The sequence below is a fragment of the Aquila chrysaetos genome, chromosome 3, assembly GCF_900496995.4.
Source record: "Aquila chrysaetos chrysaetos chromosome 3, bAquChr1.4, whole genome shotgun sequence".
In the NCBI taxonomy this organism is placed as follows: Eukaryota; Metazoa; Chordata; class Aves; order Accipitriformes; family Accipitridae; genus Aquila; species Aquila chrysaetos.
In genome coordinates this window covers 41,630,963-41,644,737 of record NC_044006.1, presented here as the reverse complement: position 1 = coordinate 41,644,737, position 13,775 = coordinate 41,630,963, and the positions used below count along the sequence as shown (strand labels likewise).

The window sequence follows — 13,775 nt, the reverse complement described above, 5'->3', positions numbered from 1 at the left end:
TCCCTTCCTCTCTTCCCACCCCTGGAGCGCCTACAACACACACAACACACACCCGCGCACACACACCCCCCCCCGCACCCCCCGCCACCCCATCACCACCTGACCGCCAGCGCCAATTACCGCGCGGGGCCGCGGACCCCGGATCAGGAAATGGAAGGAGGGCGAGCGGGCCGCGGGGCAGCTCCGCGCCCGCGGACCTACCGCGGGGGCCGCTGGCGGGGGCCGCTGCCGCCGCGCCCCCTCCCCGGGCGGCGGCTGCCCGCCCGAGGGAGCGGCCCGCCGGGGGCTGCCGGACCCCCGCGTCCGCTCCTCACCGGCACCCCGGCTCCTCCCGCCCGCCGACCGGGGCCGCGTCCGGCACTCGCGGTGTCAAGCGAGATACAACTAATCCAGCTCTGACAGTCTTCCCCAACCCCCCACCCCCCACCCCAGCACTTTTTGTTCCTACATTCCCCCGCGGGAGAGCGTAGGAAGCGGGGCGAGGAAGCGGAGCGCAGCCCAGCTGCGCGATCCAGAGGGAGGCAGGCATTGCACAAGGCGTTGCACAATCCTTTTAAACGAGCCCATCTCCACATGCCTGGAGTGGGGGCTGCGCGCAGGCAGAGGGCGGCAGCGGCTGCCGGGCACAGGCCACCGGCAGCCCTCCGGGCTCTGCCCCCCGCGCCCCGCCGCTGCGGACCGCGGGCGGCCGGGAGCTCCGGGGCTAGCCCTTTGCGCCTTTGAAGCCGTGCTAACTGGAGGAATAGAGGCAAAAGTTAGTATGAAGGTGGCGGGGAGGCCGAGGAGAGTCCTCGAGTGGCTTGCGGGGTGTGAGGGATCCAGCGAGCCTGAAAATAACGGGGAGGAGAGGGGGAAGGGAGAGAGGGGAAGGCGGACACGACGGTATCAAATACTTCCTACCGGCGACCGCAGGGCTCACTGCGAGCATCCCTCCCCGCGGAGGAGCGGCTTCCAAACTACGAATTTAAGTCCGTCGGTTTGGTATGCCTCGTCTTGGGTTTATTTCTTGATTTTCTGTTCCACGGGAAATCGCTAGCGCCTTCGCAGAAGTAACTCGCAAACCCTGGCGTAGGAGGGAGAGGGCACTCGGGCACTTCTGCGTTGCTAAAACTGAGACTGTTAACGATATTTGCAGCTCAGAGGGAAAAGAGGCAACCGCCCTGACCTTAGGTAATTGAAATTTGATGGTTAAACTAATTACGCTCTTATTCTAAGGGGAAAAAAAAAATGCTTATTGAACGTCAGCTAGTCTGGTACGTTCGGAGTCAGAAGCGAACTTTTCGGATTTTTTTCCCCTCTTTTTTTAGGAAAGCATATAAACACGTAGAAATGTTTACCGCACCCTTCGAGAATATAATTGCTGAGTGGGTAATCTCATCTGCTGGTGTGGGAAAATACAGCTAATATATCAAGGGTAAATACGATACGGTTTAGATCTTGCCCCCCTAAAGATATTACATTAACAGTTACCCTGGTTTAAATTCAGATTATTGTCTTTCGCAGTTTTATAGATAATGGATACATGCAATAAAATTCTATTTGAATATATATTCTATCTAACGAGACACACATCGTATCGATTTATATTTTATACACACACACGCACGCACGCACGCACATTGCAGACGGCTTGTAATATGTTAGAACATTTCCAGCACTTGGGTATACTGGGGTACTTATCTAAACAATCACTCATTTCCTCCTCCTAGCGAATGTCTAATTTGTAAAGAGAGTTAAAACACATTTACTTACTCACTTCCAACAGCACATCTATGGAACTCTTTAACTGGGGTAATAGATAAGTTTCTCTATTTACTCTGCGTGAAGAGGAAATGCGGTTACACACACGCACACAGAGACAGCCGCAACTGTTCAACAGCACGCATTTGACAGGAAAGAGGAGATTGTTTTATTTATCTTTAAAAAAAAAACCACAACAGAAAAAAAAACCCAGAAAACACCAGCAACCCGTGTTGTAAAAGAATAAAGATCCCACCTACATGACTGTGAAAAATAAAAGATTGCCAAAGTCCACCACGAGCAGAGAGTGTTTTCCCGGTGTAAAGAGGTACACGCACACATACAGACACATACGTACAAATACCTGCCGGACAGCACCAGATGAATTACACTGGCTTATGGTAAATATTATCCTCGGCATAAGTCCTGAGACACTACGACCAGGGCAGTACAGCAGGCTGCCGTGCTCCCGAGCCACGGTGAAACACAACGAAAAGTGGTGTCTCGGTTTGTAAGCTCAGCGCTACATTGGGCGAGCTGACCGGGCTCTGTTTCGTATTATTTACTGTGATTAGATCTCAAAGTATACTTGTTTCACTGCGCCTCGTTCTACCGTGGGGCTCTGGCGCTGGGTTACAGAGAGAAGGATGCAATTTTGTGTACGACTGTAAATCTGCAAGGTGACCTGAGCCGCTCAGCTGAAGTCTGTTTTTTTCGTGTGGTTCTATTAGTCTGCGAAGATGTGCTGAGGCAGGACCTCCAAAAGGCCTGTTCCATGTCTTTGTGGTTTTGTTATCATAAACAAGAACCCAGCCAAGACCACCAAGTGTTATCTTGCACACGGCCATTTCGACATTTTACTGCAAGATTTATGGCTGTAATAAACAATCTCAGAAACCCTTTTTTTCCCCGGTACTTCCCTTTAACAAACTTGTAGCATCACCCTAAGCTTCTCAAAGAAAGGAGAGGAGGGGAGAGGAAAAAAATAGGCCAGCTCCCTTATTTTTTCCAAAAGGACTAAAGGCTCGCTTTCACTGGCGAAGGAGACTTTAATCAGTTAATAAAGGAGCGAGAGTTTCCTGGCCAAGGCTGGCCGAAGAGGAGATGGGGACCCCACCGGAATTAAGTTGAGAGGGAGAGAGTCAATTTTCATGCACCAAGAAGAGGCAACCTCATACATACCCAAAGAGGGCAGAAAGGGGGATCCCCCTTTTTCTTGTGAAACAGGCAAGCACTCCTGCCACCCTCCACACGCGCGGCTAAAACGTAATTACCCCGAAAGAGAAAAATCATAATAACAGCAAGAATAGTAATAGCAATAATAATAATTCAAGTCAACCTTTCGCCGTGCCCGGGCATCCTCCACCGCGAGCGGTAGGAGGAGGAAGAATCGCACTAGCAGCCTGGTTTGAATTTGATTTGAACCATTTTGAATATATTTAGCCCCAGCTTTCCCCTCTTGAATGCGAGGCTGTCCCAAGTTTCAAAGTGACCGAAAAGTGACACCGTGTGCATTTTGTTTCTTATTAATCTTACACATTGACAGTCTTTGTTAAATAACAAGGCGTGCCCTTCACCAGGCGACATTTTCATATTTGTTAGACGCAGTGACCTGAAGTTCACCTCGGCCTTGGACTTAGTTTTTCTAAAAGGTCTATAACAGTGTCTTTTAGATAGCGGGGTGCTTTGCCCAGGTCACTACTTCTAAGGGGAAATTAAGAAAAAATCGCGGGAAAATGTAAACGTTATGGAATGTATCGACTGTATTCGCTCCTTTGTTCCTGGGAATGATACAGCCCCCGAGGCTGCTCCTGCCTCCGCGGGCGGGAGCGCTCCTTTCCTACGCTCGCTGCCGGGGCAATGCTCGCAGTTTTGCCCCAAGTTCAGCATTTGGTAAAAGCGCTGATTCCTCGGGCACCGGGGCCCTTCGTAACAACGGGATGGTTGGCGGGATTTGCTCGCTCTGTCCTGGCGCAGTTAAATAAACACACGTAAAATGTGATTTGTGCCCAGATTTTAAATGAATGGTCTTTTCAGCAGACCTTCCACGCCAGAGCGCGGTGTGCTGAATGCAGAGAGTGAAGGGACAGAAAGAGTTCGTCTCAGATTCTTAACTGTTCCGCTCCAGGTTGTTGCCTTTTTTTTTTTTTTTTTTTTTTTTTTTTTAAGGAATAACTTCAACAAGAATTCAGAAGAGTCAATATTTATTGAAGTCGCACTTTCAACTTCTTTGAAGACATTCTTATTGATATTTTTAGTCTAAGCCAGATTGAAAATATGGAATTTGAGCCACTAATTGTTTTGTTGAGGAAGCAAATGGATTTCAGTCACCTACTCTTGAGTAAGCCAGTTATAGTAGCAGCTTTGGTTCTGGGTATATCAAAGACGCATTGTTATTCTTGGAAACAATCCGCCTGCTATTCTCTAACAAAATAGATATTTGGCTACGGTTTTTAGCTTGTTATCAGGCTTCGCTCTTACACCAAATAAATACTCTGAATGTGAAAGGTTGTAGACTATCTCCAGCGAGGGCAGGCTCCCCAAACGTGCAATGCCAGGGCTCGCTACAAGCGAGCAACAGCAGCAACTTGGGAACTACGTCCACACGCCGAGCAAACACTTGCATTATATACTTTCCAGGCTTCAGCAGGAACTTTAGGCAAAATCTCCAATAATCACTTTGGCTAATCTGAAATGTAACCTCTCGCATATTTGTTCCCAAGAAATAGCGCTCGCCTGCCACGATCCAGCTGTGTCTCTGGCAAATAATTCACGCGTACCAGCTACACAGAGGCCGGTGTAGGCTCCTGCCTTGGGGGTGGAAAGGCAGCAACGCATGGATGGGTGGAGGTGCGCTCTTTCTCGGACTCCCTCGTCGCCCTGTCCCCTCCTCCACACCTTTCATATCTGCTTATGAATATTTGGGAATATCCTTTCCTTCTTCCATCCACCCCTCATTCTCATTATTCCAGGGTGAATCCGGTTTGCAGTGATCTCCCCCAGAATGAAATTCCCTGTGCAATATTGGCCAGTTGTCCCTACACACACGCCTAACCGAGGAGCTAAAGCTTCAACGCCGAGGGGGCACTGGGAACAAACAACAAAAAAAAATCCCAGCGTTGTGGGAATAACTCTCTGCGCAAAGAAATTCCACTAAACTTTTCCTTGGGGGGAGGGGGAGGCGGGTGGCTGGAGGGAGGGAAAACAAGCCTCCCTGCTCCCCACTTTGCTGGGATCTGCTGCCTCGGGTAATTCCAGAGGGTTGTGAAGACCCTCCAAATCACGGAGCGGCGCGGGGCGCACAACACATGGGTAGCACAACACAGCCCCACCGCTCCGCATTTTAAAGGAGCTCCTTCGGACCAAACGTATAGCCCGTATTATCTCCAGCATGTCCTGTTTAAGCACAGTTTAGCGGTCGCTACAGAAATGAGAGCAAAAACAAAGACGCGGCTAGGATCGATACACGCGTTAATAGCTTCGCCCCTATCTTATCTCCCTGCCATTTTGCAAAGTGAGAAGGCTTAACGTTAAAGCTCTTAAAGCGGGTTATTATATAATAAACAAGGGTGAAACATTTTGCTACCTGGCTCTCGGAGGAGGCAGCATCGGCGGCTGCTGTGGGGGTAACACGCGTGTTTACCTGCCGCGGCTGAACCCGAGATATTCAGACACAAATGTGGCCGATAATTCAAGATGAAATACAACGTGTATTACTCTTGAAAAGAGGAATTTTCTATCCTTTCCTCGGTAATTGAGGTCATTCAGCCAGTAGGGTTCACCTGGAGTCCATACTGTGATACACACGTAACTCAAAGCTATTTTATCTTTTGTGCTGATAGTCAAGATCTCGGCTATAACATTGACATCAAACTCCGTCTGGGCGAATGACTAAGAGTGGTGCAAAACGTAAACTTTTGACCCTCAACTTTTTGACCTGCAGTTGTAACGCCCTTAACCACAAAGATATACAAAAGCTATGCAGCTTCTTTTAGGAGTAAGACACTCGCACTGTTTGTTTCAATAGTTCTGCCGTTTCCCCCAGCTTTCTAAGGGCTTTTTTTTTTTTTCTTTTTCCTTCTTGCTGTTGAGAAATCGGATACTTTTGCATTTTTAATTATTGCTTTTTTTTGTTGTTGTTCCCCTTTTCTTTTCTTTTCTTTAATCTCGCAGCTTTGTAAAGTGCTGTTAGATCAGTTTGCACAGCCTTTCGGCAGCGTTGGAGGGAAGCCTGTTACTCAAAGGCGCTATATGGTTACAATTGCAGGTGAAATGCTGGGTAAGTTCTGGGCGTGAGGTTGGAAGGAATGTAGCGACGAGCGTTGCGGGAAAAGCTGCAGCTCTCTGCTGCGAGGGTCTTAGTAATTTCTCCTTGATTTTAACATAAAGAAACAACTCTAATTGTTTGCGAAGCCTTGTCTAGGCAAACGAGTTGACTGTGAACTTGGTCTAAAGCGAGCTCTGCTGGTGATTCCTAGGGTGTGCAGATTTATCTTTTCTGCATTTACTTAACCTGGCAGTGAACTGCACGGGCTGCCATTTGTTATCCAGAGACAGACTTCACCTCAAGCAAGGACTGTTCCACAAAATTGCAATAATTACCCAATAACCTTCATAGCAAATATTATTATTGAAAAGACATTTTTTTGGGGAGGGGATATAGGAAAGATTCCTTATGCGTGCTATAAGGCGAAATCCTTGCAAATTTTACACGCTCTTTATGTCAGATTTGATATTGTTTGTGCGTGTAGCTACAGGAACATGTGACTGTGATGGTCCATGAGTATTTGCCTTCCAGAGAGACATTAGTGAGGATGCTTTAATTTGAAAGGGATAATATTTTCAGAGATGAGCAGGCGGCTGTGGGAGCTGTGTTTCTGCGCTCTGGCTAGCAACTCTTGCAACAAATCGGGGAGATTTTAAGGGCAGGAAAGAGAAAGAGCTAAGAAAGCAAAGCGATGCCTTAACTTGGTCAGGAGATTTACTTATGTCTGCATTTAATGCGTTAAATCTGTATTTGCGGGGAGGGAAAAGGCATTGCTCCAGTATCCAGAGTTTGAAATCGAAACCTCCTGATCCGCCTCTCATGATCTGTTCCATTCAATTTCCCATGGAGCAGATTGCAAACCACTCTATTGTCACCCTTCCACAGATACACACTTATTAAATGTAAGGAAATGGCAGAATAATAATTTCCCCGTAATGTTCTGCAATTAGGGCGTTTGCAGGGTTTAGACAAGGCTGCAGAGCTGTAATTTACGGATGACTTTCCATCGGATTGTTACACTTCTGGTTTAGAGAAAGTTATGCCTTGCAAAGTCACTGCTTACACACATTAAGAGAGTTGCCTGATCTTTAATTGGCCTCACGCTTAGACATGACACACTACACTCAAGTATTCCTTTCAAACGATTAGGTAAACTGTATTTCAATGCGCAGAACGCCACTTGCCATGCCGAAAGTAAAACAAACTCGCATGCATTAATCCCCCAAACACAGCAGAAAAAATAATGTGCGCAGATAAGACCTCTCTCCTGATTCCCAGCGATTATTCTCCATGACATTTTCCCTCAGAAAACAATTAGGACCTGGGAATATTTTGGTAGAGTTCGGCAGTCTGGGGTTGTTTGAATTTCAAATTTCAAAGCGGATTAGAAAATCTTAATGCATTTCTGGATTTGAATGGCTTCAACTCTCCTGCTTAGGACAGGGCAGGGCCAGAAATATGGAGAAGTTGTCATTTCTAGCTAACTTTCTTTTGTTGTTAGAGAGTTTCTTGCAGTACGGGTGGTTTATATGCTTGTGGGTTGGGGGATATTTTTCTTTTCCATAGTTCTTGAATCTCTGTGCACTGCTTTACGTGGAAAGTGCTCCAGAAGCCACATTAAAAAATGTGAAAATATGTAGTAGCAAACCTTTTCGCTCTAGACAATGAAAAATTACAATCCGCGATGATATCCAGGTTCCTAAAATATTAGTCAAACGGGTGTGCGTGTTTGTATATTCACCAGATAATTCAAATAACGCAGTGTTGTTGAATATTGAGTAATTGTGAATGGTTTGTGTCTAGTATCATTCACGTTTACAAGAGAAGGATTTTCCTTGGAAAAGGACCCGTATATAAATGAAGCCCAAACTTTTAAAGGGTTTTCATGCCTTTGCCTCAAACTATAAAATTTTATGGCATATAATATAATATAATACACACCTATCATATATAACTTTCTGGTATTCCTGTTGACGAAAATGTGACAGCTAGTGTACTATAAAATCTCCAGCTGTTTATTACGGAAATGATTTTCAAATGTACGTTTGGATATGCACTTTTAAAGCCTTTCCCATTTTTTTTAATATAAAGTACATGCATATGTGTTTGTTTAGTGTTCATAGGAAGGATAAAGAGACACAAAGGCTTCGGACTCCATTTATCTTACACAGGGGGTTGACTCTAAATGTTAAATATTTGTAAAACTGTGAGATCCTTGATCTGAGACAACCTTACGTGCTACCATTTCTTTAATATTAAAGGCAAATTAATTAAAAATAGGGATCAGTCGGCAATGTGCAGACCTTGCAGAGGTACACAACAACCTTACCCTCCTGTACCCCTGTGCCTTTCTCTCATTTTTGCTCACAGTAACAGATACAGCCTAAATCACAATATTCAAACGGGATAGCACTAGCGAAATAAAACAAAGCCCATCTCCCAGCTCGCATCAAACCACCTCATTCTTTTGCAAACCCGACTTTATGACACATGAAGGAAAACAATGCAGTCTGCTGTATCCCTACCACTCCAAACCTGAGCAAAGAAAGAGATACTCACAGCTGGTTTGGAGATTTTATATATATGTGTGTGTGTGTGTGTGTGTATGGTTTTTTTGGAGGCAATTCTCAAATCTCTTCCCTAGCCCCCAACTAGTCGGTCTGCACCCCCCAAGATCACTTGCCTAAATAACAGCTCTGAGGGTAAGGATCAGGCCTTAATGCTACCAAGAGAAAGACAGAGTTCCTTTCACCCTTTCATTCAAGTCCTGGAAATTCAAAGACTAAAGTGAAATCCGGCCATAAAGTTTATTGCTGAGTAATCACACTCTAGTGAGAACAGTCCACTTAAATAAAAAGAATGTTGAAGTAAACACGCAGCTGGGGCCTACCCCACAATGGCAGCCAGCAATATAAGGCAGAGAGGGAGAGAGCAAAGCTAGGGGGATATTTACAATCTTCAATAAACCAAGCCCGTATTTCATAATTTGCAGCACTCTAATGACCTGTAGTCTCCTGTATTAATGCTACAAGTTACAGTCAATTGGTTCGCTTTAAAAAAAAAGTCACAGGAACATATATATCTATACACGCGTACACACCCTTTGTATACATAAATACAACGATATTAGACACACGTATGCATGTGCACGGCTTTATGCAGGCATATACATCGATTTGTATGTGCATGCACACACGCACATAATTTAAATATATTTATATTTATGCAGTTACATATAGGATCTGGAAAAAGTTACAGCAACGTTATAAATGCGCATCCCCGAAACACACTACACGCTCGCAGATGGACCTATATACATAGCTAAAGCTTTCTGCACAACCCGATGCAGAATATAAGAATCTTAAGCGCTGCAGTACAATCTGTGCCATTTTACTACTAGCTCTGATGTGCAACATATTTCACCAATCCAAAGATTATTACCATATCAGCACGCCTCCAACTCTATCATGCCTACATAAGACACTGCCCAGATAATATCAAGCCCTATCTATTTTGTTTCTCCTTTTTTTAATCGCCTGCAGTAACTACTCTTTGCTAAACAAAACCTCTCCAAACTTGAAGAGTCTATTGGAGCAAAGGAAGTAATTATCTTCTGCGGTAGTCAAAGTGATTAAAGCTAGGCCCCAAAATCCATCTCTGCCAAAGTCGCTTATTGTGGTTTACTTTGATTTGATCGTTAAAATAGAGAGCTAGCTGCTAGGAGTGAAGGGATGGGGGGGATTTGCAGTGCAACCTGGATCATTAGGGGTTGATCCTGCCTCTTGGGCTCGGTGGGACCGTCCTGAAAAGCTCCAGGCCGAGAGGAAGGGAAAGAGAAAGAGAAAGAAAGAGAGAGGCGAGAGGCAGCGAGAGCGAGCGGGAGCCTCAGCTTCCCCACTGTACAAATAAACTTTAAGGAACTTGTGCACAAAACTTACCTTTGACTTGCAAGGAGCCATTTTTCATACAGTATTGAGAACTTGTGGTTTGGATACTTCTGTCCCTAAACCTGACAATTTGAATGGCCAGGAGGCACACGTAGCCTGCAAAAGAGTCAAATGAAGTCCAGCGTCAGTGAGATTATATGTTATGTGGTATATAATGTTGGATGTCAACTCCCCAAAACCATAAAACTTACTTTAATGGCACCACGTGACTTTTTATAGCCAGTGAGCCTATCTGTCTGTGCTATGGATGATTTTACGATCTAATTCATAGACAAAACCCTATTCATTTGGCACCCAAATGTCATATAGCCGGAACTGGGGCTTATAAAGTTTACTGTTTTATAACTTTTAAGGGAAGGCATCAATGTAACCAGTGAGTAAATGTGCAAATCTTTAGTTGCTCTTAGAAGCTCAGAAGAGTTAACCATTCAAGCTCTGATGGGGTAAGTAACATTACGTTTATAGCAAACTAATCGTAGCGAAGAAACCCAAAAATCTTTAAAGGCTGAAAAGTGGGAATGTGGCTAGTGAGGGTTACTAATAGACACAGAGGGCTCGGACGTGGCTGTCCTGCAAATATACTTAATGAAACCACAGGAGAAATTCTAGAGCGATGCAAACACGTCTTGGAGTTAGCAGCGTGTTTTAACAAAGCACTTTTTTTTTTTTTTTTTTTTTTTTTTTTTTTACTTCCCAACCATCAGCAAACAACTAACAGTTGATTCACCCACAAAGGGTGTTGATTGTGGTCCTGCGATGCAGCTTTGCACCTAGCGAGAAACCAGTAAGGAGGAACTTACGGTCAAACTTTCAATTAAAAATACTGGTAGCGGACAATCGCAGCATCTACCATTTGCAACGTGCAGCAGGAGCCAGGTAAAATATTATTAAAAACTCTGCACGGCTTAATATTTTTTTCAGAGGCAAATCAGGAAGCTCAACTTCTTGCTTTGCACAAACCAGGTCACGAAAACTTTACAATAGAAAGTTTATTTTTTTTTGTTGATTTCCAGTCAGTTTTTTTTTAAAAACAAATACAAAAAAAAAAAAAAAGCTGATCACAGTTTGCTCAAACAGCCAGACTTTGACTATATTTGTAACTTTGTTCACAAAAAACATACATCACAGAAGCTGCGCTTAATAAGAGCCACTTCTAAGAGTTCGTGCAAAGAGTCATATACAAAGGCACAGCAAGGACATACTGCTTGGAATCACAGTTTTCGTCACAGATTCACTATTCACTACACGTAGGACAAGTTCAGTTGATTTCATCATTTCACCTCTACAACAGCATTAATTACACAGGAATTATATAGGTAGTTTGAATAAAAATATTTTTAACAGCTTGGAGCTATACAGACATTAACACTTGACCACACATGCACAGTTAAGCAGGTTGAGTGCAACACATAACATTTGTACTAAACCGGGGGAGGGTTTCTTTCTCTCTCTCCTTTTTTTTTTACCTTCTTTTTTTTTGTCCTTTTTTGTTCAGTTTTGTTTTGTTTTAACAGTTACTTCAAGTAACACAGCTCGCTTCATATAAATAAGTTAAAACATCTATTATTTTTTTCAAGACAAAGCCATTCAAGACAAAGAAATGTACGATAAAAGCAGATCTACTTATACACGCGAGAGAATGGTAATAAACAGGCTCATGATTAAAAGATGAATAAGGGCGACAAGAACAGGGTTTCTTCACAGAAGTAACACAAGGAAGTTTTAGAAAGTCAACTTAGTACTGACATGAGACGCAGGGTCAGCTAATACTGCTCAGTACTTTTAATTGATCAAACGCTTAGGGACGGAATGCCCCTCCTGCAGCTGCCATGCTCATACTTTTCAGCTTATTATCCTTTTTCCATTTCATTCTCCTGTTTTGGAACCAGATCTTTATTTGTCTCTCTGAGAGGCAAAGAGCATGTGCTATTTCAATCCTTCTTCTGCGGGTCAGGTATCTATTGAAGTGAAATTCCTTTTCCAGCTCCAAGGTCTGATAGCGGGTGTAAGCAGTCCGAGCCCTTTTCCCTTCTGGTCCCCCTATGTTGTCTGGAAGAGAAAAGTACATGATTTAGATTCTCAGCAGCCACTCGGAGCCTTCGTGTCTTATTGCAGCTACCAGCGACCAGGACCGTTATTCTCAGTCCTGCTTGGTTTTGTTTCTGGTTTGGATAAACGCTCAACAAGTTTCTCCCTCCAGCCCCTTTTAGGAAAGGCTTGGGGGAGGGGGATTTGGTGATCTCGGTAAGTTTTCGCTTGGATTTGGGGTTCGATTTTTTTAAATTGAAATTTTATTTTTTTTTTTTTTTTGGAAGGCTGATATGCCCCCCCCCCCCCCCCCGCCTCCCCCAGAGAAGCTGGTGTGGAGGATGCCTCTGCTGTTAGCTGGGTTTTGAGCGCTGGGAGAGCAAAGCTGAAGCGTGCAGCCCTTTCCCACGGCTGAGCTGGGGAAGGCTCTGGGAGGCAGCGAGCCCCCGGCTGCTCCCCCAGCAGCGAGGGCAGGGCAGGTACCGGGGGCTGAAAGTTGCTCCGCTTCCCCGCGCCCCTCAAGCCCTCTCCCCGGAGTTTGGGGCGACTCGCCCCCCCCCCGCGCCTCCCCCCCGGCTTCCCAGCAGTGAAAACTGCCCTCCTCGCCCTCTCCTATTCTCTTTTTAATACGGCTCGGCAAAATAAATGGGCTCAGCCGCGCCGTTCCCACTGGAGGATCCCCCTCGCAGAGGAGAGCCGGGAGCAGCCTCTGCTCCCGATCCCCCTTCGGGAAGGCGCTTTCTGCTCCCCCGCTGCCCGCCGGGGCCGGCGCTGGGAGCCGGGCGGGCTGTGTTTTTGGGGCCGGGCGGTTTTTGCTTTCGGGGGGGACTCGCCCGGAGAAGGGAGCGTGCTTCCCTGCGAGCAGAGTTACGCTGTGCGCGGAGGCTGCCCGCTCTCACGCCCTCCTCTCCCCCTCTCCCCGACCTTGCTCGGCGCAGCCACCCGGTTTACATTAAATCCTCCTTTTCCTCCAGAGAAATAAAAGAAAGAAGAGGGTATTTGCTTTACCATGACTTATGTGCAGTTTTCGCATCCAGGGGTAGATCTGGGGCTGTGAAGGCTGGGCTGTGCTTTGGTCGGTCGGGGCACTTGCCTGCTCGCTGCTTGCTGGAGTGTCTTCCTCAGTCCCAGACGAGGTGCCAACCCCGTCCCTGCTGATGTGCGTGTTGCTGCTGGAATTGGACGAAGTGCTGGTGGAGTTGGCGAGGGAGTTTTTCACCCCGTGGTGACTCTCGCTGACAGGCGAACCGGCCACGGCGGTGCAGGGCAGAGGGTCAGGGGGAGGCGAGTGGGAAGACGTCGCGGGCTGGTTGTACCTGGGCTCTGTCGAGGCAGAGGTGGTGTTGGCCGGGTAACTGCGGGGTCTCTCATTGGCACCAAAGTGGGTGGAAGCAGAGCGCCCGACGCTGAGGTCCATGCCATTGTAGCCGTATCCGTACCTGCCGGAGTGCATGCTGGCGGAGTCCCTGTATTGCTCGCTCACCGAGCTGTGATCTCCATAATTATGTAACTGGTAGTCCGGGCCATTTGGATAGCGACCGCAAAATGAGTTTACAAAATAAGAGCTCATTTGTTTTTTGATATGTGTGCTTGATTTGTGGCTCTTGGTCGTTTTGTGCGTCTATAGCACCCTTGCACAATTTATGATGAATTATGGAAATGACTGGGACATGTACTTGGTTCCCTCCTACGTAGGCACCCAAATATGGGGTACGGCTTCACATCACGTGCTTTTGTTGTCCAGTCGTAAATCCTGCCTGATGACCTCTAGAGGTAAACTCGTGCACTGGTGG

At 46.0% G+C, this 13,775-nt stretch overlaps 2 protein-coding genes across 5 annotated transcripts in view; both read right to left on the bottom strand.

Moving 5' to 3' along the window:
• Positions 1–13,775, bottom strand: part of HOXA3 (homeobox A3) — a 45,738-nt gene that overhangs the window by 22,959 nt on the left and 9,004 nt on the right. Inside the window, exons 2-3 of one of the 4 annotated variants that reach the window (XM_030008035.2) lie at positions 9,946–10,050; positions 100–1,063 (exon numbers count right to left, since the gene is read on the bottom strand). The exons of 1 other annotated variant lie outside the window; for it this stretch is intronic. In XM_030008035.2, the coding sequence (XP_029863895.1) occupies positions 957–1,063; positions 9,946–10,050 (212 nt within the window). In that variant the 3' untranslated portion in view covers positions 100–956. Of the gene's footprint in view, positions 1–99; positions 1,064–9,945; positions 10,053–13,775 lie in introns of those variants that run through there. 2 more of the 4 variants (XM_030008026.2, XM_030008032.2) reach the window with 2 other exon arrangements.
• On the bottom strand, positions 11,024–13,727 carry HOXA5 (homeobox A5). The gene is made up of 2 exons (XM_030008039.2): positions 12,991–13,727; positions 11,024–12,003 (listed from the first exon to the last, which is right to left on the bottom strand). The coding sequence occupies exons 1-2, from the start codon at positions 13,550–13,552 to the stop codon at positions 11,753–11,755; spliced, it is 813 nt and encodes a 270-aa protein (XP_029863899.1). The 5' UTR covers positions 13,553–13,727; the 3' UTR covers positions 11,024–11,752.

Excerpts from the sequence above, each read along its gene's own strand:
- HOXA5 (XM_030008039.2), bottom strand. The coding sequence starts at position 13,552 with ATGAGCTCTTATTTTGTAAACTCATTTTGCGGTCGCTATCCAAATGGC. Across the intron at positions 12,004-12,990 it reads AAAACTGCACATAAGTCATG|ACAACATAGGGGGACCAGAA; the intron begins GTAAAGCAAATA and ends TTTCTCTTCCAG.